The sequence below is a fragment of the Branchiostoma belcheri genome, unplaced genomic scaffold (genome assembly GCF_001625305.1).
Source record: "Branchiostoma belcheri isolate BF01 breed outbred unplaced genomic scaffold, Haploidv18h27 scaffold65, whole genome shotgun sequence".
NCBI classification, from domain to species: Eukaryota; Metazoa; Chordata; class Leptocardii; order Amphioxiformes; family Branchiostomatidae; genus Branchiostoma; species Branchiostoma belcheri.
The window spans coordinates 634,050-659,262 of record NW_017804298.1 but is presented as its reverse complement, the minus strand read 5'-3'; the positions used below and the strand labels follow the sequence as shown (position 1 = coordinate 659,262).

The window sequence follows — 25,213 nt, the reverse complement described above, 5'->3', positions numbered from 1 at the left end:
TTCAGGAATGCCAGCAGACATGTTGAAGACATAGAGCTGTGGCCAGTTGCTGAAACTCCCTACAAACGTAACACCACATCACAGAACTGTACAGAGCTTGGTCCTCTTCCTGACATGGGCTACTTACCTATGGAGAACCATGTGAGTCTTTTGGGTATTCTCTTTGTTACTGGTCCAAAATAAGGCAATATTACTTCTGGAAATTTTGAGTGATATCCATCACTCTTTTTATCACCTTCTAATGACACTGAAGAAGTGGATTTCACTTGAAATGTGGAGAAGTAATCTCTGCATTTAACCAGAAGTAGTGTTTAAATTGTCTTCTGTGTTGTCTGTGTTTGTGCATGACTGTGTCTGTGTGTATATGTCTGTGTGTGACCTGTGTGTGGATGGTGTTCAACACCAAGGACAGGTGTGTTTGTGTGTGTTTGTGTTAGAAAGAGAGATTGTGTTTGTGTCGATGGCATTCAGCACCAAGGACAGGTATGTTACTTTGTGTGTGTGTGTGTTTGTGTGACTGTGTTTCTGTTACAAGGCTATCCTTCTCTTCTTGTTTATTTCCCAGCTGCACGTCCAGTGGGAAGGCTGGGATGATGAAAGCGGCATCGCTGACTACGAGGTTGGCCTCAGCAGTACAGAGTCAGCTACAGACTCTCCAGACATCCATCCTTACACGTCCACAAAGTCCCACCCAGAGCTCAGGCTGTACCATCCGAATCTGGCACAGGGGGCGCAGTTTTACATCATCATCAGGGCCACCAACAGGGCCCTACTTTCTACTACAAAGGTACTGACAATTCACACTGTGATCTCACTGTAAGCAGATGATGGGAGAAAATAGCTTTGTCTATTATTATTAGATCATTATCTATACTGTCCATTTATTTGCAGGGTTACAAAATTTTGACACCAAAAAGTGTTGAACTATCTTCTTTTAAACAAGTATTTTGCATCTTAGCAGCATATTTCAATGCCACAACTGTCACGTTTAGGTAAGATGTCCTATAAATGGTTTTGCAGTATCAGCATAGTTAATTCTATGACACCACAAAATATTACCTAGGCAGTAGAATTAGATGCAATGTCTATACATTACACCGTTACATTAATTCTGGAAAGGCATAGGTCAAAAACTGTCTGAACAGTAGACTAAATATCTTTTTGCATTACAGGTGTTTGGTCCTGTAACTGTTGACATCACACCACCAGTCATAGAGCCTCCGATCAACGTGACACACACAACAGACAACGCTGAAGACTTTCTGGTGGCTGTGTGGCCAGCGGGCTCTATCTATGACACTGAAGACCTAGTGGGCTCAGAAGTGGAGGTGGCAGCCGGTGAGTTTAGTCCACTACTCTGTGAACGTCAGAGAAATTTTTTTATTAAGAAATTATGAAGAAGAAATTCTACAGGATTCACATATTAGAATCACTCTTTTGAGCTTGTTCTTTCTCAAGAAGTTAGCCTCCTTGATCGTTATCATGATCATAATCTTAAAGTTTATAAGTCCTATTCTTATTTTCTTGAAAGCAACTTTTAAGGAATGTCTGCTGCTTTTTAAGTGACCAAAAGTAGTGGATGCTACTTGAAATGTCTGACAGTTTTTAAACCCTATCCAGTTGCCTTGTGCAATTTCCTGGTGCATTCATTCACTGATACTATACATTTATTCCTTCATTATTACAGAGACTTAAAAAAATTCTTTACCAATTTTAGGTCACTCTCCAGGAGGTACAGAGCTGTCTGCATTTGCCCCGGTGGAGTCTTTCCTCCAATCAAACTCTCTCTGCCCCACCTCATCTTGTGTGGCCCTTCCCATGAGCCACCTGGAGTGGCATCTCCATGGTAACCAGGTGTACTACGTCACGCTGAGGGTCACGAACTCCGCCGGACTGACCTCAACTCTGACCTCGGCGCCATACCACCACGATGTAGAGCTACCATCTGTGGGAGTGGTGTTTGAGGTGGCGGAGTCAACAGATACACTAAGGGTAAGTATTATCGGTAGCAACTTTGAATTTGACATAATTGTAAACTGCCTAACTACCTACCTACCTTGTAAACTACCACAGTCAAACCACCTCTGCATATAAGAATGTACATGTAGTTTCAACAACAAGCTAACAACAATGCCAGTGTGTGTATCTATTATCTTCCCTATCTGTGTCTGTCCTTGGTGCTGAACGCCATCCACACACTCTTAAACACACCTGTATTTTGTCTCTGTTTCTTATGATGCTAATAATGTAGGGAAACCATTTTGTTTGTTTTACAGAATCCTCCTGACATAGACCACCAGACCAACCAAACACAGATCAGATGTCGTTGGTTTGGCTTTGCCCATGCCTATCAGGACATCAGCTACCAGGCAGGGGTTGGCAGTGCCCCTGGTCTGGATGATGTGGTGAATTTTGAGCTCGTCGGATCCTCTACATCACACATCTTCACTGGACTAAATCTACAACATTTTCAGGTTAGTTTTTACTTCCCTGTACATTAACACTTTATATTTAATTCTGTAAAAGGACAATATGCAATATGTAACAAAATCTTTATTCAAGACTATTATCTATAACTTAATAACTGATATTTACCAATGTAGAATTTATTGAAAGCTTATTTAGTCTAGTAATTTGAACATTTGATTAACATAGCAATTATGAAGAGGAAAATTCAATATTGACACAAATTTGCTTAAAGAAAGAAAACTTTGCTTTCTACAATCAAGAGGACTGGTGGAAAGTCTGGTATTTTTAGGCTACATTTAATAGAAACTTACAGTCTTTTTATCTTAGCATTTTCAATAATGAAGATTTGTTTCTGTACAGAGGTATTATGTGACTGTGGTGGCAAGAACAGAGGCAGGTGAAGTGAACACCACATCAGATGGAGTGGCAGTGTTACCTCAGGATGGGCAGTTAGCTGGAGCCACTGTGTCTGACGGGTCCTGCCACACTCCTAGTATGTACAATGCTATTTCAAAGGCTATCATTTTCTACACATCACATTAATTATAATTATCTACAGTCAAACCTGCACTACTGACCACCTCTTTATAAGGTGCACCTAGCCATTGTGACCACCTGTTAAGCTTGTTAAAAACTATTACCCCCCAGGGATTGATGTACTAATTGTTATTTCAGAGGAAGAACATTTAAATGATGGATTATGCAAATATTTTAATGAATGAATGAATGAATCATTGATTCAGTACGTACCTTGCATCCAGAGGCTAATTCACTTGCCAACATTTCTGTTGAATACAAACATTACAAAGCTTGACATCATAAGTAAACATCAGGTATTTACAAGTTGTTTCATAGGAATATATTGAATCCCTAAGTTCCAATGCATTGGGGATAACCAATTGTTTGTCTTCTTGTCAGTTCTGTTCAACGCCACCCTGTTGACCCACCACACGTCCACACCGTTTCCTGGCTCCTGTGCAGATGATGTTGATTTCCAGGCCTCCACCACCACCGTACACACCTACTGGAGCATCCCGGAACCTATGGAGGACTTTGTGTCATACGTTCGCTGGACACTGGAGAGGGAGCAGTCTGTTGGAGGGTAGGCTTACGTTTCTTTTTTTTTTAAATCTAATATTATAATGTCATATTCTATTCTACCTTGGCTTGCTTGAACATCACGCAACAAAGATAAATAGAATATGTATAATTATACATTGTAAATGCCACCATTGAGTAGTTTTGAGACACAATTGCTCTATAACATATAGCTCAAGAGCATTATGAGGTATACAACTATCCAGTGCAAGCATTAATAGTTTTCAATAGCAAAACAGATTAAGAATATCTTCTTTTGATAAGTGTGCTTAAATGCAAAGCCAAAAGACAAGGTTGATGGGAGTTGAGAGTTTTTGAGAAGACATACTGCTTTTTTCCAATTATCTGTATAAATAAGAAAATTTTTATTTTTACTTCCAGCACAACTTGGGAGGCTGTTAAAACAATACAAGATGCTCCAAACACCGGTGTCCTGGTGATTTCGGAGCTACAGCTATCCCCCAGCGGGCACTACCGCTCTGCTCTGCACTTCTGCCACCAGGAGGGCTGCTTCCAACCTACAGCATCCGACGGCTTCTGGGTAACATCAGAACCACCTGAGGCAAACGGCATCAACAGGATAGACTATGACGAAGCAAACACGTCGCTCACTTTTTCGTGGAACGAGTTTGTAACTGCAGAACTGGCTAGACATGAGGCACTACAGACGATGGCCATGGGTGGATATGAGTGGACACTGTCTGTGACTGGGAAGGGGAGCTCTGCACTGGGAACAATCTTGTATCCTTGGCAACTGATTGTGGACTTTAGAAGATCAGGACTAAATGTGAGTAAATCTGTGTATATTATATAAGTCATAGCACATATTCATGTGACATTGCCTTATTCATTATTATTATTATTGATGTCTATTTGCATTTCACTATGACCAACTGTAGCTAAATGTTTTCAGGCATTAAGTGTCAGATCTTCAATCATAGTCATATACAAAGTCATGTGCTTGCATGCAGTAATTTAAACAACAAAAGAATATCTCCTAACACTGTGCATGTCTGAGCTACAACAAAGGACACAAATATGCCAAATAGTCACAGGTAGTTTCTATGATCATCATACGAAAATTGAGATTAAATAGTTGTAGTGATTGCAAGCTATATCTATTTCATTATATAGTTTAGAATAGATGCTAGAATGTATGTCTGTGCCACATCATATACTAAGATCCCAAATGTCTTTGTAACCACTAGATCACCGCTACAGTTACCCTACCCTCCCCTCTGGAGTTCAGCAGCTGTATAAAGCTGCTCCTGCGCGGGAGGAACCAGGCAGGACTGTACTCTGTGACATCAGGGGAGATTCACGACTGCGATGATCCTGGGTCTGTCAACATCCGGGATCCTGTTGTCTTTGATGCTGTCCCTGATTATTTCAATGCAACTTTGGGGGAAGAAAGGTGGGTAAATTTGCTAAACAAATATGTGGACTATCAATACATTACTAACACTCTTAACACAGGTCTGAACTGTATTTGACATGAAAACCACATGTCTTATTTGGGCCTCAAAAGTCAATCATTTCCCAAAGCAAAGGATCCTTATAAGCACATTATGTGCTTTCTGTTCAATGCTCTCAAATCTATATGTCTATTGATTAGATAAATAAATCATTTCCCATAGATATTGAACAGGACATTCATTGGAACATATATTTAACTTATGTATAGTCATCATAGCAAAAAGAAAGAAGACACATTTGGGCCTACTATCAACTTCCTTTGAAACTGCAAGCACTTCTGAATCATTAATATTGTAATTACATTCACTTTTCTTGATTGAAACATATCAAAATTTAATGTTTTCACTATACTGGAAAGTATATGATTTATTCTTTGCTTAATAACACTCATCCACTCATTTCTCACAGTGGCATCTCATTGGCCACGAACCATTTCTGGACCGTCCCAGACGAGGACTTCACTCGTTCCCGGGATACCCTGGCGGCCGCGTGGCCCTCCCTGAGACACGGGGACTACTACTGGAAGGTTCTGTCAGCAGAGTCCATCGAGCGCTGGTCCTTCCACAGACAGGAGAATGAGATCAACTACCACTCCTTCCGCTGTGACGAACCGGAGACACTGAGATGTGGTCAGACTAAGGTAAGGCAAACATGGAATGAGAGATGAAAAGATTTGATTATTAGGATCCACATTTAGCATTGTATTACATGTACATGACAGTAGCTATTCTTCCTGTGGTCCTTTCTAATGCACAACACAACACAAAGGTAAAAGATAGTATTTCTTGCACAACCAGTTTTTCACCCAATATTTTAGAACTATAAAACTGCTTTCGTCAGGGCAGTTAGTTCAAGAGAATTTTATCTTTATCAACCTCCTATCTGCCAGACTAGAGAGACAGTACCTTTTTTGTTTGTTGAGGAGTATTTCCTCAATTCTTCAATTTTAATTGCTTGCTCTGCTTTATTGTTTAATTATAAGGAGCAAGTTGCTAAAAAATCATAGATACTGCAGAAAGCTGGACAATTTGCATCAATCATTTCTTGATAACAAATTTGATGTTGTTTCTTCCAGGATAATTTTGTTAACGTGGAAGGCCTGGAGCTGCAGAACGGCCAGCGTTACTTTGTCTGTGTGTTTGCGGAAGAGACAACTCTGGAGTTTGAGATGTTTCAGCACGTGGCAGAGGAAGTTTCCGTGTGTTCCAACGGAGTTGTGGTGGACACAGAACCTCCTGTAGCTGGGGAGGTGCATGCTGGATGGGGAAACCAGAATTACCAGGTGTGTAGCTCAACTATGTATTATTTGTGTAGTTTTATTTTATATGGAAGGTATTCAGCACCAAGGACAGGTGTCTTGTTTATGTGTGTGTGTGTTTGTGTGTGTGTCTGTGTGTGTTTGTGTCTATGTCTGTGTTTGTGTGTGTGGATGGCATTCAGCACCAAGGACAGGCATGTTTTTGTGTGGATGATGTTCACATCAAGGGACAGGTATGTTTGACTTTGTGTTGATAGTGTTATGCACAAAGAGGAGCAGTACCATATGTGTGTAGACAGTGTTTATATAATGCCAGGGTTACAGGTAGACACTGCAACATATATGACATCTCCTTTTACAAACCTCTTTCCAGACATCTACCACAGAGCTGCCGATTGTCTGGGAGTCGTTCAGAGATGTGGAAGTACACGGAAACACTGGGCACCAACACTCTGGGGTCATGAAGTACGAATATGCAATAGGTATGCCAAAGAATTTCTGTATCTTTGCTTCTTTGTTGTATTGATTTCACATGATTTCATCTTTGACTTTGATCAAATGGAATAATGGAATGATAGAGTTATAGAATAGAATGATAGAATCACAGAGTAGAATTATAGAATCACAGAATAGAATGATAGAGTAGAAGGGTAGAATTACAGAATAGAATGATAGAATTATAGAATCTTAGAATAGAATGATAGAATTTCCAAAGTTTGCCACACCTTGTCACTGTCTTTCCAGGAACCTCCCCCGGAGTGATGGATGTGCGACAGTTTGTGGATGTTGGGCTGACCAATCACGTTGTCGCTCGTGGTTTGCTGCTTCAGAGTGGACACACGTACTACGTCACTGTGAGAGGTATGCAAGCTCCTCTTGGATCTCAGTCCTTGAGTTTAGAAACGTTCTAACTTTCAGTTGATCATATTTCAGTTAATACTTTATCAATTGCAATGTGTTGTATACCATTGGAAAGCTTGTTTATTGAACTTACCAAAACACTGTACACTTACAAAGCAATAGAGATATTATTGATCAAATTTAGGTATCCAAACTTGTATATGAGTGTATAAGAATGAGTTGTATATGGTAACGTTAATAGTATAAGGTATATTCTTACTATTACACCACCAGTAGTCTGCACTGAATGTTTTCCTGAATTTGTTTCCAGGGCTTACATTTACGTTCAACTGCTATTTTTCAGCAACTGATCATGTTGGACTTCAAACAACATCGACGTCGGCAGGCTTGACGATCGACACCACGCCTCCTTCTGTCACAAACACGAGGATAGACGTGGGAGGGCGGTACCTCATGTCTACTGACGTCATTTCAGTCAACTGGGATGGGCTGGTCTTTGATCTAGAGAGCGGTAAGTTATCAATATAGGTTTAGATCAGATAGAAGAAAACAGAACCAGGAAAATAGATGCTTGGAATAATACTAGCTACAAAATCTGTGCTATGTCATGTAATTTAAGATATCTATAATTTCATCCTAATTATAGAGAAAAGATGCCAACTCAGTTTCCTTTCTCTATGTTCGTATCAGTGTTCACAATTGATAACCATGCTGCTAACTTATTAACAATTGCTACTAGAATTGTGCAGGATATTATTGATGGGTTCATCTGTAACATATCCTTTCTAGATTTCTGTCATCATTCTGATATAAATGAACTTATTTCTGTGTAAAACAAACTTTTTCCTTTTTCTCCCTCCAGGAGTGAAGGAGTATGCGTGGTGTGTAGGGTCACAGCCAGGTCATGATGACATCATGCCGTATGTTGATGTTGGACCAGAAGAGCAGGCATCGTCTGACCCCAGCACCAGTCTGGGGCTACTGGAGGGGCACACATACTTCGTCACTGTCAAGGTGGGTTTCCTGTCATTTTAGAATATTTGTAATGCTTCACACTTTCAGTATAACTCAAGGCAATGATATAATCATATGCTACAATAAAGTGATGTTTTTATGACTTTGCTTGTATTTTATCCTCCAAACTTTATCTTATTATATCACTCTACAGATTTCTGTGTTACATAACTTTTTATTAACACAGGTTAGATAGACATCTTCATACTTTTAAAAGTAGTAACTCCAATGAAAAAAATTCATAATTTCTAAATCAAGTCTGTTATAGAGAAAAATTTAGGGCCTATCATACATATACCTATTCTAGTCAGTAGGCAACATCCCTTAGCTTGGGTTAAGCAGCTAGATTGCTGGCCCTGTAGTTTGTATAGTGAAGTATTTGTCACTCTAGTTACATGTTATATTACCTTGACCAGGCGACCAACTGGGCAGGCCTGGTGACCACAGCCTCGTCTTATGGGTTCATAGTGGACGCATCACCACCTCTGTCTGGGTTTGTTCACGATGGAGGACAACAGGACATGGACTATCAGGTAAAGTATCAAAACAGTGTACCTCAGAAAGTCAGAAACATCTGGAAGAAAACATTAAGTTTTGAACTCAAAGTACATGTAGGTCTCTTCTTGGCTGTCATTGTTATGTCTTGTAACTTTCCATGATGTAGTCAAGTTTCTTCTTTAACAGTAATATTCCTTTTCCTCTCTCCTTCTTTCCTTCCTTAAACCTTTCTTCCTTCATTTTGTTTTTTTCTTTCCTACCTGTCCTATTTTGTTTGTCATTCTTTCATCCTTAACTACCTCTTCCTTCCTTCTTTATATCAGATTTAATGTATCCTGAAAGTAAGCAAGTTGACACAGCATCAATTCCTTCATTTCTTCCTTTATTTTTTATCAGACTCAAAACCAATGCATCATGAAAGTATGCAATATGACAATATTATGCTGTTTATTTTATACAGCATGACCTGTCCACCATCACAGTAACATGGGGAGGTTTCCATGAGCCCCACACTGACATTGCTGAGTACTCCTGGATGGTTGGCACGTGCTCAGGGTGTGATGATGTCATGGAGGAACAACATGTTGGACTGTTGACTGGTAATCTTGCATATATGAGTACATACTATTGCTAATAACTTCAGTCCTTGAATCCCTGTCACAAGCGATAGGAAAATTGGCTTTTTGGTAAACTAAGCTTCATCAACATGATTTTCGATTTCTTTTGGAAAATATAGTCCGTACATAGCTTCAGTCCTTCTTGGAATAACCATTGAATACTGGCTTTTCAGTAAAGCAAGCTTGATCAGCATGATTTGCCAGTGTAACTGACCTGAACCTCAACAAGACTTAGTGTTGATGGCATTCAGCACCAAGGACAGGCATGTAACAGTGACAGCCTGTAACACTACAGACCTCCATTCACTGCACAAACTGTACCTCTATTTCACAGTATTTGTGTAGCCAGTGCAACTGATCTAACCTACAGCCAGGTGTTAAGTACCCGGTAACAGTGACAGCCTGTAACACATTACTTCTGATGATGTGTTTAGGTACAGATCTGACTGGTTTTTGTTCTGTTTCTTTTTGCCCGTGTATAGAGGCCAGCGCTACAGACCTGAACCTCCATCTGGGTGTGAGGTACCTGGTGACAGTGACAGCCTGTAACTCTGCTGACCTCTGCACGACCTTGACCTCAGACGGGGTCATACCTGACACCTCCCCTCCCATAGCGGGGGTGGTTCTGGATGGGAGCAGCGATGGAGACATTCAGTATCAGGCATCAAGGTACATACAGAAATATATTATCTTACATGTATATTTATATTATAATGTTCTCTTATGACTTTGGCAAACAAAACAAATGTCTTCCAGTTATGGTTATACAGCACTAAAGGATCATCAGAAGGGTTGAATAATATGTACAGTAACTCTATTAACTAGATAATCTTTTTGATTTTAGCATATTGTGTGTAGTAAATACTAGGCTAAGCATAATTAAGACTCAACAAGTGGTATTTTGGATAAAGGTTTCCGCTACAAGAATTTTGGTAACTAGAATATTTAACAAACGATTGAATCCAGATGTAGCACAAGATGAAGCTACTTGTATATGAACTTGTACAGTTTTTGGTAAAATGATTGATCTTCAATAAGTTTTAGCCATAGCCTATCATGTTTTGTTAACGAGACGAGTAACGTGGACAGTAATAGCCCCATAGTCCATTGCCTTCTATAGCTGTTAGAAGCAAAATATCTTTTACTAGAAATTGAAATGTATAAAGTAAAGGATATCCTTTATTTATACCAGGACAACAATCCGTGCCCACTGGTACAACTTCCATGACCCCCACACCGGACTGTCCCATTACGAGTGGCGGGTGGGGACCAGCCCCGGTGCTGAGGATATCCTCCCCTCCACAAAACTGCACCTCACAGAGCAGGGGTTTGTGTCAGGGTTAGACCCACCACTGCCACTGGGGGTTACACTGTTTGTCACTGTCAAGGCTTACAACAGGGCAGGTGGGTGGGAATCTTTATTGGCAAATTATCAACTTTACATTAGAATCATTATCTTGTATGGTAACTATTAGTGAAGAGGGACTATATACATTTGTACTGATTAAAAAGATAATAAGTAAGAGTAGAGTACTAGTAATAAGAATGCACAGGCATTCAGTGTACATGACTGCATAATACAATTCATCTGAGATGATACAACTTACAATGCCTTCAAGTTGACAAAATCATTGCTTCACACCATGCCTATGGAATTGGTCAGGAGTATTCTTGTTGCCTGGATTGTCTTGTGTGTGTAATAGATGTTTCTGCAATTTTTTATTTACAAAATACACTTACTGATGTTTAAATTCTTAATGTTTAAATTCTGCCTTCTCTGATTCTGTTTATGTAACGTACATTTTGTGATGGATGTAAGAACTGCTGCCCTAAGAGATAATCCAAACTAAAGGAAATTTTTTTTAACCTCACAAATGTTCCCACATGCCTAGGTCTTTCAGTTGAGAAATCATCTAATGGCTTCACTGTGGACAACACTGCACCTTCACCAGTCATCAGCCCAACTGTCGACTCTGCTATCGGCTCTGTTGTACTAAATACACAGGTAAACCTTTCAGATTAATTTCCCGTTATTTTAGCGATTAATAAAAGGATATTTAATATGCCAATTTTACTGGATGCAAAATTATGATCCTTGTCATATAGCTTGAAAGTAAAAACTTTGACAGAGTGTTGAAAAACATTTCTCATCAAAGATCACTTAAATAACTAAAAACCTTCCAAAGCTTAATATTTGTCTTTAGTAGTCTGACTCGCTGTCATGAAATTGACATGATTGGAATTTTGAAACTTTCATCCTACATTTAGCACCAAGACTGAAACTGTAAAAGGTATTAAAACTAACATTTGCATTTTCTAGGTTTGGAGGGACAGTTTGAGAGCCACGTGGGACTTTGAAGACCCAGAGAGTCCTCTACTGTACCACATAGTGAGCCTGTACACCCACCATCAGTCAGACCTGGCCACTGATCTAAAGTATTGTGTATTTCAGGTTTGGAGAGACAGTTTGAGAGCCACGTGGGACTTTGCAGACCCTGAGAGCCCCTTGCTGTACCACATAGTGAGCCTGTACACCCATCATCAGTCAGAATTGGCCATTGATCTAAAGTATAATGTGTATTACAGGTGTGGAGAGACACACTGAGAGCCATATGGGACTTTGAAGACCCTGAGAGTCCTCTGCTGTACCACATAGTGAGCCTGTACACCCACCATCAGTCAGACCTGACCACAGAGCCGGTACAGTTGGCAGGAGACACAGACAGCCACACCTTCTCTAACCTGACGCTACATGACGGAGATGTGTACTATGTCAAAGTTACGGCATGTAACGCTGCTATGCTTTGTACAACAAGGGAGTCACCTGGACACATGGTATGTTAGAAAATCATTTTATTTTATAGAATATATACTCCCAGGAGCAAGCTTTGTGGAATAAATGTCTGATGAAATTAGAGATTTTGCCTTTGAAGTTTGATGTACAATGCCAAAGTCATGTGCTGTGTAAAATAAGGGAGTCACCAGGACACATGGTATGTTGGTATGTTTAAAAAGACTCAATGTCTTCCAAAATTGGATTTCCAGAAAGTTATGTTTTCAAAGAGCATTTACTTACCAGATGCAACATTTCAAAATGCCATAATTCCCATTGTCAAACAACTTTCCTCTGTACAGGTTGACATCTACAGTCAGCACATCTTTGCAGTGTTCTTTGATCAGACGTAAATGTCCAATAACCAAATCTGTCTTAGCTATTAGTCTAAGAGTTTTCTCTCAATAACTTAAAGGCTTAACCTACATGTAGTTCACAGAAAATCTACAAATTTCCTTTGTCCAGGTGGACTCCTCCCCCCCAACCCTCGGCACCTTCGCCGTCGCCACTGATCATGTGACCCAGCTGGGCCGTGACGTGGATGGTCACATGACCTACTGGCAGACAATTGGTTCGGCTGGAGCCCACCTCCGACTGGCCTGGCTGGGGTTCGCTGACCCCCACAGTGGGGTAGACCACTACATGGTCACTGTGGGGACATCGTACAGTGGTACAGAATTAACACAGGTAAGATATGGGTATGGTGTTTGAAAATTTGTTTTTAACATACCAGTAGAACAATTTAATAAATGTAGTAATATAAATGAATAAACCAGTCATCAGGTAGAGTGGAACTTGCCGCCAAAAATACAGTAGGGGCATTCTCAGTAGATCTAAGCTTTAAACCATGCTTGTAGCAAGATGTGATAAAGTTAGATGTGACAGGTCTCATAACAGAATCAAGTGAGCATACACTCTTATCGAGTAGAGTAGGTGTGTCCTGGAGTGATTAGCTACAAACACAACAGTATCAAAGCTGCATTGCACTTAGTCTATGAATATAAGCCACTTGCTTCATCTCACTTGACATCTTTACCTATACCTTTACCTTAAAACCTTTTCCCCTGTCTCTACCCACAGACTGGCCCAGTAAGAGTTAACCACAGCGGCAGTTTCCAGTCTGCAGGAGAAGGACAGGTACAACTGGGGACTGTGCCTGTTAGTCGGGACTTGGTGCCTGGAGAAAGGATCTATATTTCACTGTGGGCAGTCAATGCAGTAAGTTACGATGATCATATTTTCCTCCCTATCATAGGTATCTCTTCCTCTTGCTGTCATTATGTTAAGTGGATTCAACCTCTTCATTTTGGGGTGAAATTTAAAATTTGTCATGGAGGTACATATACAGTGGGTGAATACCCCCAGATTTTTTCATTTTTTTTTATACAGGCCTTTCTTCTGTCTTATAGACGTTTAAAATTGTTTTATTGACTTTTTAGATACTTTCAGACCATACAGGACATAATACTTTGGGCTCCTGAAATTTTGTAAAAAAAAAAATTATAGCCAGTATCATGAAGCATTGTCTGAATTGAGTAGGAACTAAATTCATAATACTTTTGTTGAAACCTTTTTCTTATGGTTGTGTCCTTCAGGTTGGATTGAAAAGTGATGTTGCACACACAACTTTTGAAGCTGTCCGCTCTAACCCAACCAGTGGACTGCTTGATCTTGTGAGAAGATGTGATGCTCAATCCTGCCAGGGACACTGTACATGTGCACCCAGCAACCAGCAGTGCCAACCTCTCAGTACTGGCTGCAATGATGTTACTGGTATGGCATTGCTGATATTTTAATTATGATAGCCAGGAGACTAATACACTAGAACAAGGGCAGCGACAACAAAATAGCAAGACTTGTATGGCTTAGTAGAATCCCATTCTTCTAGATGGAATAGGATTGTCAGTTGCTGTAAGAGGTCTGTCTTGGTCATTTCTTTTGGGGCAGTGGCTGGCAAATTCAGCACTGCTTGCAATGACATGACTGGTATAACATCACTGATATCTTTATTATTACACTGTATAGTGATTACATGTATCAATAAAGATGCAGTCTTGATGGGATTTCATATTGGTGGCTAAAAGATGTCTGCACAGTTTTCACAGTCAGTGCACAGTGATAAAGTTTTAATAACTGTGGATTCCCCTTCTTATACTTCATATATTGTGCACAACAAGTTACACCAGGGATTCAGCACGAAGGACAGGCACCATTTACATATAACTGTTACAGTATGTTTTCTGTGTGTTTCTGCAAATTGCTGCAACTCTTAGTCAGACTTTGCATCCATTTATGTGTAGTTAACAAGATGGGACAGCAGATTTTATAATATCATTAAGAAAATCATCAATTTACAAATCATGCTGTAAGTTATGTTTTATACAGGAAACTCCCAGTACACATCAGTAGAAGTGTTTGACACCCTGAACCTTCAGACAACAATCCCAGACGGTCAGGATGTGAACTTTACCCGCTCTGCTACTTCTCTGGCTGCTACATGGAGGGCAGAGCAGGACAACAGGATACCTGTGGACAGGTTGGACTGTGTTTTAATCTATCAATTTTAAAGACTTATAGTCTTATTAGGATATTAATTGCAAACGATATGATATCACAGAACTCCACAATAAACAGTTTTGCATGTTCAAAGATGGCAAAACTGGTTTTAAAGCAGCTATCCTAGGTCTGTGAATAATTTCATGTTCATCAAAACTTTGTTAAACAGTTGGTTGTGAATAAAAAAACTTTCCTATTCAACTTCTCTCTAAAATTAATCTATAGGTTAAGTGTCCAATGTAGAATGATGATACAGCTGTATTAATATTACATCATGTACCTTACATGTAGCAACGTTTGCTTGGAAATTTGTTAAGAAAGCCCCATGTTTTGTTCCAGGTATGAGTGGAGTGCAGGTTTAGCTGGAGAGGCAGTTGGTAGTCACGTGTTTGACACCAGTACAGACCGGATCTGGCATGATGTGGGCAGCAGGACATCTGCAGTACTTATCCTGCCAAGGGACGGGGCATACGGTAGGTGGAACTTAGAACTCTAAGATTTCGGTTTTACTTAACAGTTATATTCTGTACAAAGTATAGGTGATTGCACAGTTCAGGCTTTAGCTTTGAAGCCACATTAAGTCCAACCCCCCTTGAGAGAACGCAGACTGAGTATCTTTGGCAACAAAGAGCTACCAAGAGTGTACTACTATTCAAGCTTTTGCTGTCACTGCATTTTCTATACATAAGGAGTTTAGTAAAGGTGCAATCTTATGAAAACGTTTAATTAAGCTCTCAGATGCAATCAGACAGTGACCATGATTGGAACTTCAGTACTCAATTTCTTTAAAGTATGCAATGCTACATGCATATGTTAGTAATAAATGACGCATCTATCTGTATTTCCCGCAGCATCCCTGGAGCCCCGTGTGACCTATGTTTGGTATGTTCGAGCCTGGTACAGTCAGAACGACTTCGCCATTTTCACCTCAGATGGTGTGAAGAGCCTGCCACTGCCGCCACAGGTGTCTGCATCAAGAAAGGTAAAAGACAAACAAAAGAATGAGAATGAATGGAGGCAGTATTTGTTATTGTATCAGGCCTCATTTGTAGAAATGATACAAATGATGTAACTAAACTGGTACAAGAAGACACTGGATAATAACCTAGTTGCTTTCCAGTATTGCTGTTTTTATTAGATTATCTATACTTAGTATATAGACAGGAACTTTTAAGTCATTCACTGGAAAATGGATAAAGGCTAGCATGTAGATTTGATATATTTTTTTCTCTTTCTTGTCTTCTTTGAGTTTGTGTGAATATGTGTTCATGTGTGTGTCTCTGTCTCTCTATCTCGTTATCTCTTTAACTGAGAAATGTAGCCATTCAGTTGAAAATAGATAAAAGAAGCTATGAAAATCTAAAGTGATGTACATGTAAATGGCTGGTAAGTTATATCTGATATTAACTCTACAACATCTTTCCTCAGGTGAAAGATCTGGAGAACATTTCCACCAACAAGGACCGTGACTTCAACACCAGTCAGACCCTGCTGGCAGTTTCCTGGGACAGCGTCTTCCCTGATCCATTTGGGGAGATCAACAACTACCAGGTGGCTCTGGGCACAGCTGCAGGAGGTATGTTTGCTAATCTATGGACAACATTGGAACAGCCTAGTATGTTTTCTGATTTTGTGTTGTAAGCCTTGGTTTGCTTGTCAATGTCTCAATGATCTAACCTACGTGTAGTATCTTTGATGGTCCTACAATGTAGCATATGCTGTATGTTACACCATAATGATTGAATATGTATTTTGCACAATTGTACTCCATAGCTTCTTTGTACTAATATTCTCATTTTTTTATCTTGATTTTATGTTAGAACTGTGTAGCTAACTTGTTCACAAAAACTCTAAATACTTCCTGGTTTTAAATCTCATATTTTTGTCTGTTTATGACTGTTTTCCAGGCTCCCATGTAAATCATAATTTAGCTTTGAATTCAAGCAAATTTCTGCCACAGTAAAAGTTTTGCTCTCTCCACCTGCAGCTAGTGACATGATTGCCTGGAGAGTTGTGAGGACAGCCCCAGATGTAACCAGGACATCACTGGACAACCTGTCCCTGCAGACAGGTGTAACCTACTACAGCAGTGTCAGGGCAACCAACCACGCAGGGTTGTACACTACAGTGACTTCAGATGGCATCAAGGTAACCTTTCTGTTCATGGTTTTATGTATCAAATGTAAAGCAAAGTACTACTTCATGATATCATTATTACCCTTACTGCTATATGAATCATTGTATCTTTGTACATCTTTGTACTTTCTTTTGGTGTCCTTACATGTATATAAGTTTGGGAATACATAAAGGCCTGAATGTGCGTATTAAACTTGAAGTTGTAATTATTCATTCATTCATTTCTTCATTCATTCATTCATACATTGATTCATACATCCATTAAAAGTTATGTGTGAGAAACTTTGTTATCATATAGTTTTTCCTGCCCTCAGATAAAGTTCTGGCCAAATCTGTTTGAAACTGCAGTTCTTGGATAACCTGGCTACTCCAAAACTGATTCAATGATTTTGAAGTTATAATGTTGGACCAAACATAATTTCATCAGGTTTGTAGAACATACTATTAGGAAATGTGATTGTCTTTTCCACAACCTGTTAAGGCTGTCACCTGAAACATAAGCAGGTAAAAGTCTTTATTGCTTTTGTAAAAGAAAGCTACAATATCCTATGAATCCTAGTAGTTTTTGATCATGTCTACTTCATTCTCCGAACAGGTAGACACAGTCCCCCCCACAGCAGGCACAGTGTATGATGGCCTGGGTCTCCACGACGCAGACTATCAGAACGACAGTCACACCGTGTGGTCCACCTGGCACGGCTTCTCTGACCTGGAGTCCTACATACACCACTACATCTGGTGTGTGGGCTCAAGTCCTGGAGCAGAGGACCTGCTAGCTTGTAGAAGTGTTGGTGTGCAGATTTCTGCTACTGAGAAACTCACACAGGCTTTGGTATCAGGTAAGTTGAACTGTTTTTGGATTGTTTTAATGTTGCTCTGTGTGTTTGTGTGGATGGATGGCGTTCAGCACCAAGGACAGTGTGTGTGTTTGTATGTGCTTGTGTGTGCGTGTCTTTTTTGTCTCTCTAGATCCCTTTTCGTGAGTGCATCTCTCTGTCTCCCTCTCTCTCTAGCTCCCTCTAGCTCTTGCTCTCTCTAGCTCTCCCCTGCTCTTTCTCCCTCTCTCATGTACATGTACATGTATTGTATAATGTTTTTCTTCACAAACTCATCAACAATTGATAATGTATCTGAAGATAGAGAAACTAATAGTCTGCATCTCATGATCACATTTTACATCTGTTTCCATTACGACAGGTACAAAGTACTACTCAACTGTCACAGCTGTGGATGCTGCTGGTCTGTCCCCATCACCTGTGTCGTCATGTTTGCCTCTCTGTTTCTCAATCTTCTTCTATGTGTCTGTATCTCTCTCTCTCTCTCTCTCTCTCTCTCTCTCTCTCTCTCCTCCCTCTCTCTATCTCTTTCTCTCTCTCTCTCTCTCTGCCATCCCTGACTGCCTTGTTTGAAATACATGTACAGTCACGTATTCCTAAAAACATCATCTATTGCTAGGTATATGGTACAAACTATGCATCTCACATTTTACTTCTGTTTTAGGTACGAAGTACTACTCGACTGTGACGGCAGTAGACGCTGCAGGTCTGTCCTCATCACCTGTTACCTCCAGCGGCATCACTGTGGACTCCACTCCTCCTGTTCCTGTGGAGAAACTCAACTTTGGCCAGAATCTAGTCCTCAACCCTTCTTTTGAGGAGAGCCTTGGAGCATCAGGATGGAATATATCAGGTAACTATTTGCCATGTACTTACTTAATTTGGTCAAACTTGCATCATCCCTCTCTATCCTCCATCAGAGACCGGATTTCTACTTTGGTTAGGCTGGTGTCTGATTTGAGGTTGTCGATGTAGTTTATCCGAGGTCTCCCTCAACTTCTTTGGACATTCCGAAGCTACAATATTAGGATGTCTGATGCAGTGTGCTTTGAGTTTCATTCTGGGAGTTTTGATTTTCACTGTAACTGCAGGAAAATCCTGATATAGCTGCTTGTTGACTCCCAGGAGATGTTCAGACACATATGGCGCATCTTTGGGTAGCAGCCATTTAATAATAAACTTGAATAGATTTGGTGAGCGTTCAAGCTTTGCCATGTATATTGAGTCAAATCTAATCTTGTACGCAAGTCTTAAAGTCCACAACCCTTCTTTTGTACAATGACACCCCTAGCAATAAGTTCATCACAATAGGTATACTTTTACCAGCCTCTTGAAGTGTCTTAAGTTTATAGACAAGTCTAACTTTATTCCTGTATTACATATTATACAATCATGTGTAGTGTGATTTCATACAACAGTATTTAAACCACAAGCCACAGACTAATTTTAGTTTGTGCTTTCTGTACTAAAATTAGATAATGTTTATGTGGTTGTTAAATATTTTTCTCTTGATAATCCAATCATTCATACAGGTACAGCAGAAGCTGTGACTACGTCAGGATTTGCCACCAAGGATGGACAGAAGTATCTACATCTACACGGCAGCATCTCACAGAGGGTACCAACCCAACCTGGCCAGAAGTACCAAGTCAGCTTTCACGCCAGACATGTGGAGAAAATCTCACTGCCACTTCAGTCACAGGAGGGAAAGGTTTGTATTCATTTTATATTTATTGATTCTCATCTTCTCCCTTTCACCGTGATGCGTTTAGACCTTGAGGCCTGTAAATTGTCTGCCTCTTTGTCTTTTCCACTCTGTTCTGTCTTGAGTTTTGTCCATAACAACATGTACTCAGAAGTCTGGGTCCTCTCGGCTTTGTATTTATTGGCGATGATACAAGTCATCGCAAAAGCCAACACAGATACACTCAGCTATTGACTAACTAATTCACAAAAAGTGCAGATTATTTAATACAAAACAAACATGTAGATCAGCATCTAAGATGAAATGCAAGACTAGTCAAATTGTCAAATAATGTTTCAATCTTAGAGACTGCATGTGAAAGAATAGAACCTCCAATGTTGCCAATGACATATTCCGTACAGTTTGCAACATACATTCTGTAAGTAGGATTACTTTTAGTTAATCCATACATGTATTTAGCTGTGTTCTACATTTAGTTGCACATTGTGCTGTAACTTGTAATGCTGGACCATACGAAAGCCCCTGTACTTTTCAGTAAGATAATTCTTTCAATCAGTGACTATTAAATCCTAAGGTACATACCTCCGAATTTTCGACGACTAGTCAGTTCGTCTTGGTCACGGAATAATCCTAGTCTCGCAAGATAACGCGAGACTAGGACGAGACTTGCGTGGATCTTCTGCCCCCCTCTGCCTCCTTGCGGAGTAGAGGTAGGTAGGGCTTAGGCAGCTCCCAGCCTTCGTTGCGGTTCAGCTTGGCTCCCACTAGTTGGATGTGTATGGCCTCCTTGATCTTCCGATGTGCGTTGCGGGCTTCCTGATCGATAATTTCAATCGTGTCTAGTATAGGTTGGGTGGTGACCCTATGTCCAGTCTGTAACTGGTGTTGACTAAGTGCAGATTTGTAGTCCTTACGGTCAATCGACTTCTGATGTTCACCTGACCTTTCCCCCAGCGATCTCTCTGTTTCTCCCACATACGTCTCACCGCAGTGTTCGCAGACAAATTTATAAATGACACCACACTTTTCACTCGGATCTAAAGGGTCTTTCGGGCTCACCAGGGCATTCCGTAGGGAGGAGGCAGAGGGGGGCAGAGGGGGGCAGAAGATCCACGCAAGTCTCGTCCTAGTCTCGCGTTATCTTGCGAGACTAGGATTATTCCGTGACCAAGACGAACTGACTAGTCGTCGAAAATTCGGAGGTATGTACCTTAGGATTTAATAGTCACTGATTGAAAGAATTATCTTACTGAACTTATACTATACGTGACTGATGAATCTCTTCAACCCTGTACTTTTGTCATTTCAGTAAAGAATCTGAATCTGTATTTGAAACACAGGTTTCAGCCCCAGGACTGCACAAGACATTCAAGCTGTACCAACGCTTCGGGACGGTCGGCCACAGTGAAGCAAGCGAAGAATCCATTAAAACCTGGCACCAACACGTCTACTACTTCACAGCAACCAACTCAGAGTCTGAAATCATGTTTAGCTCTGTAGGTAGAGCTGGGATGGTTTTAGATCAGGTCAGCGTTCGGCTTGTGAATGTGAGCACACTGCAAGAGTCAGACAGGGAGAGCAGTGTGGGCCTAGTACATGTTCACACCAGCACGGCGGCAGACTGGCATGTTGTTCAGGCCAGCTGGGACATGCAGGACCTGGAAAGTCCCATTGTCAAGTACGAGTGGGCCATAGGAACAGTGCAAGGTATGTTTCTTTTATTACTCAGTGTACATGTACACTCACTATCGCGTTTAGCGTCTGTTGTTCCTCATCTCTCAAGGGTTAGACGGGCTTGCACATTGATGCTGAGGCCTGGTGTAACTTATTGTCTGTTTGTTTGTTTTTCTGACAAGGGCAACAGCATAGCCTTAGTATAAATGTTGTTTTTTTTACTTCTATCAGATATTCAGCACCAAGGACAGGTGCCATGGCTAGCTATATAACAGTTGTTGTTATGTATATTCTTTTGATGATGTGATCTTTACTTTTCTTTGTCTAAAAGTTTCTTCTTAGTGTAGAAAATTCGACTAAATACCATCCTAAATCTTTAAGAAGGCACAATTTTTCACTTTAATCTTTCTAAATCTTTTAAAGTTCATTCTAAACATGTTTTCTGACTACAACCACCGACAGGAGGTACCCAGCTGCAGGGTTTTAAGTCGGTCGGACGGAGAACCTCTGCCCGTAACGAAAGCCTCCATCTCCAGCATGGCAGCTCTGTCCACGTGACGGTGGTCGCCACCAACGCAGCGGAACTCCGGACCGTGGTGTACTCCGAACCTGCAGTGGTGGACCTCACTCCTCCTGTCATCAGGAACATAAGGGTATGGCAATGTTTCATGTCATTGAGTCCTTATACAGACTGTATTCATATACACAAGCTATTTACTCCTAAAACCACAAATTAAAATGCCTTTTATGCTTGAGTTACAACTTACTAATACATGTATAGTGAAACATTAAGCTGTCCTACCAACTCAATGAATTAAGACTCTCCAGATTTGGTCGAAACTTCCAGTGAGTCTAATTTCTTTGAGTGTGTAGAACAGTTTAATTTTTCACAATGCAAATTACCAACTCAGATGAACTTTGATGCTTGCTTACTAATATGTCACTTGTCAGAGGTATAGTTTGGAACATTGGTAAAATCTTTTTCCTTTTTTGTCATTAAAGGATGGCACTGAAGAGGATGACACAGACTACCAGAGCAGCCTGATCTTCACTGCCAGTTGGGAGGTTACAGATGGGGAGAGTGGTGTCAGTCTGTGTGAATCTGCTCAAGGTAACCTGTCTAAATATCTCTGTCAGTATTCTATCTTGTTTGCCACCTGATCTTTCTTGTCTTACATAACTCTAGTTATTGATCATTTACTTGAAATACATAAATTCTTATTGTCTACATTTAGAATTTTCTCATTCAGAACCTCATATGGTAGGTCAAGCCCTGTATTATTATGTAGAACTTTCTTTCTATCAGTAATTTTACCTTACATCTCTTTTTTTAGGTCTGAGTCCAGGTTCCACAGAACTCTCACATTTCCAGCCCACGGACAAACTGTCGTCCTCATCAACAAATCTGACAGGTAAGTGCTCAATATTGTGTCCTTTTGTGAACTTGAACTCTTGCGAAATTGCCCAGATTCAGCTTTCTTCAATATGACTGCATTGTTGCTGAGGAGACCATTATCTGATGCATTACTGTCAATGACAATTTGAAAAGAGTGCTGGTAAATGTGTGAACTGCACAGTCTGTATAGAATATTACTAACTCCCAATATAAGTATCCTTCAACATAAACACACTTAGTTTGCTGCTTGAGTGAGCCATGTATCATTGAAGCAGCTACTTGTATATCACACTTAAAGACCTGTCTCACCTAGCTTTAAGTATTGTATAAAGCTATCTAGTGAGGATGCCCTTGCTTTACTTGTTGACATTCAACAAGTCCTTGTTCCACTCTTCAATGGTTCTAAGGAAAACATTTTAACACCTTGATCCCGCTCTGGTTGATAACTCTGGAACTTGAAGGCATAACTGTTATATATGCCTTCAAGTTCCAGAGTTATCAACCAGAAATAAGGCTAATGTTAACATGTACCCCCACAGGACTGATCCAACACGGCCAGACCGTCTACACCACGGTGCGATGTTGGAACCGCGCCGGTCTGGAGTCCCAGGCGGTGACAGACGGTGTGACCCTGGTGACCCTCCCGCCGGACAGCGCGGCTGCCGAGCTCCGTGTGACGTCCCCATCACAAACCCCCTTCCCCGCCGAGGGCGGCCATCAGAGCGCCAAGGAGCAACTGCGCTTCTTCTGGGAAGGGTTTACTGATGAGGCTGGGATAGATCATTATGAGGTACAGTAACAGTAATTTGCTGCATAATTTCTCCAAATACATTATCTTTGCACATTTGTAATATACTATACATAATGAAATGAAACATAGCACATGAGGTTACATTACACCTTGCTACAGATGCCGTTCCCAGTGACTCTTCTTGGGCCAAAATATATTTTCAGGCCGGCAATTTTTGAGCCAGCGAGTGCAAGTAGGTCCATAGCAAATCAGATGCCTGCCAGGCTAATCCTCGAGACTTCTTGTGATTACTTACATTTAATTGTTTCTTCCTTATACTGTTTAGTACTTTGTCACATTCTGTATCTATACCTGTATCTGCTTACTGGTATAATACATGCAGGTATATTACCAGCTTTGCAGGCATGTGACATGGGTGCAGCTGGCCATATTACACCAAACATTTGCTGTTTTTAGATGACACTGTGTTATGTTCACATATCACAGGATAAGCTAGATTGTCCTGAGATTTCTGTACTTAAATTTTTCCACATTTCCAGATCTCCATCAGTGGACCGAACAACTCCACCCACACATGGTTGTCAGCAGGAGTAAACGGTGAGACGTCGGCCGCCCTGTCAGGACTGAGGCTGGAGCCACAGCAGACCTACACCGTCTTCTGTCGCGCTGTGAACATGGGAGGGCTGGTCAGCGATGCTGTATGGACCAACGTCACGATAGAGACAGAACAGCCAATAGTCAATGGTTTGTATCTATGATCTATTTTATCTATGGTACGTATCTATAGGATCTACAGTACTCATCTATCAATATCAAAAGTACTTACTAGTAACTACTTCAGTTTCATAGGACATATAATATATTGGGATTTCTTTTACACATTCAATCAGTAAAGGTTTGCTGACAGACATATAGCAGTGAGAAGCAGTACTCTAGTCAGAAGCTCTGAGGATTATGTCTGATAGACATCAAAATGTAGCAGGTGACTCACTGAGACTTATCAGAATGCCAACAGAAAAGGCATACCTCATAACTGCTATATACAGTATATAGTAGCTAAAGATTAATGCAGTGATGTAGTTGTAGATTATAAAGATATAGTGTCAAAGATTAGAAATAATGTTTGTATTCAGTGGTTAAGCATACAAATCTTATGTCCTGTTTAGGTTCTTCAGTCATCAGCCAATGGCAGCCGCCCGACATCCTTCACCTGGACTGGACGGGAAACTTTCTCAGCCAATCAGAGCTAGTGTATGAGGTTTCCATGGGAACCGTGAGGGGAGGGAGTGACGTCATGCAGTGGGTGGAAACCATGGAAACGGCCATGACCGTGACGGGGGTGGACCACAGCAGGGCGCATTACGTCATCATTACTGCAGTCAACAGAGCAGGTTTATATGTGTCACAGGTTCATAGACTGTCAGCTTAAGAGAGAAAATGCAGCTTGAGGAGAAAATGTTTTTAGAGGTAGCCTCCTGTGCAGACTTCTAGTGGGGCAGCATTTGAGTCGAGATTTCTGTATCACCAGCATCACTGTTTTGGAGATAAAAGAAGCCTGCAGTCAGAAAACGCCCCACATCTGCTTAGTGATTATGAGAGGTCAGACACATTGACTGTCCTTTTGGGATAAGAACTTCTAAACTTGTTTTCTTGTGAGTATTCCATGTTTCCCCATGAAGTAATTTCCTCCATAGCATTGATTGCTTTGTACAGTTTATTTAAGTGAGCACACTTGTTAATGTGGCTACTGAATATTTGTCTAGATACTCTGGAAACTGTCATGTTACTGTAAAATTTTACTGTGAAAGATTATTATGTAAATATCACTATTTTGGTTCAAAAATTATTTCATGTTTTATCACAGTGCATAGTCCTACCTACTATGATAAGATCAATGAGATGTTATACTGAAATCTTAAGACTTTTGTATATTTTAAGTGTCAACAATGTGAGTCGAGCAATTGATAAATTGCATTGTATATACATGTATCAATATTGACTTTTTGTACACTTTATGATGAGAAAGTAAAAAAAA

General features: G+C 40.5%; 1 protein-coding gene across 1 annotated transcript in view; it reads left to right on the top strand.

Annotated features, from left to right (window-relative positions):
* LOC109483572 overlaps positions 1-25,190 on the top strand; it is a 49,884-nt gene extending 24,694 nt beyond the window's left edge. The window contains exons 18-55 of the mRNA XM_019786608.1: positions 6-141; positions 566-787; positions 1,173-1,338; positions 1,718-1,992; positions 2,277-2,474; positions 2,830-2,962; positions 3,388-3,571; positions 3,949-4,354; positions 4,776-4,981; positions 5,452-5,683; positions 6,119-6,325; positions 6,675-6,783; positions 7,046-7,162; positions 7,506-7,673; positions 8,025-8,176; positions 8,593-8,709; positions 9,135-9,273; positions 9,774-9,960; positions 10,484-10,695; positions 11,184-11,296; positions 11,878-12,126; positions 12,590-12,811; positions 13,205-13,342; positions 13,720-13,812; positions 15,027-15,153; positions 15,532-15,662; positions 16,109-16,256; positions 16,668-16,828; positions 17,412-17,655; positions 18,317-18,505; positions 19,185-19,363; positions 20,698-21,064; positions 21,494-21,684; positions 22,034-22,142; positions 22,366-22,443; positions 22,967-23,217; positions 23,718-23,922; positions 24,345-25,190. Coding sequence (XP_019642167.1) covers positions 6-141; positions 566-787; positions 1,173-1,338; positions 1,718-1,992; positions 2,277-2,474; positions 2,830-2,962; positions 3,388-3,571; positions 3,949-4,354; positions 4,776-4,981; positions 5,452-5,683; positions 6,119-6,325; positions 6,675-6,783; positions 7,046-7,162; positions 7,506-7,673; positions 8,025-8,176; positions 8,593-8,709; positions 9,135-9,273; positions 9,774-9,960; positions 10,484-10,695; positions 11,184-11,296; positions 11,878-12,126; positions 12,590-12,811; positions 13,205-13,342; positions 13,720-13,812; positions 15,027-15,153; positions 15,532-15,662; positions 16,109-16,256; positions 16,668-16,828; positions 17,412-17,655; positions 18,317-18,505; positions 19,185-19,363; positions 20,698-21,064; positions 21,494-21,684; positions 22,034-22,142; positions 22,366-22,443; positions 22,967-23,217; positions 23,718-23,922; positions 24,345-24,607 — 7,024 coding nt within the window. The 3' untranslated portion in view covers positions 24,608-25,190. The remainder of the gene's footprint in view (positions 1-5; positions 142-565; positions 788-1,172; positions 1,339-1,717; positions 1,993-2,276; positions 2,475-2,829; positions 2,963-3,387; positions 3,572-3,948; positions 4,355-4,775; positions 4,982-5,451; positions 5,684-6,118; positions 6,326-6,674; positions 6,784-7,045; positions 7,163-7,505; positions 7,674-8,024; positions 8,177-8,592; positions 8,710-9,134; positions 9,274-9,773; positions 9,961-10,483; positions 10,696-11,183; positions 11,297-11,877; positions 12,127-12,589; positions 12,812-13,204; positions 13,343-13,719; positions 13,813-15,026; positions 15,154-15,531; positions 15,663-16,108; positions 16,257-16,667; positions 16,829-17,411; positions 17,656-18,316; positions 18,506-19,184; positions 19,364-20,697; positions 21,065-21,493; positions 21,685-22,033; positions 22,143-22,365; positions 22,444-22,966; positions 23,218-23,717; positions 23,923-24,344) is intronic.
* Positions 25,191-25,213: the final 23 nt, after the last annotated feature.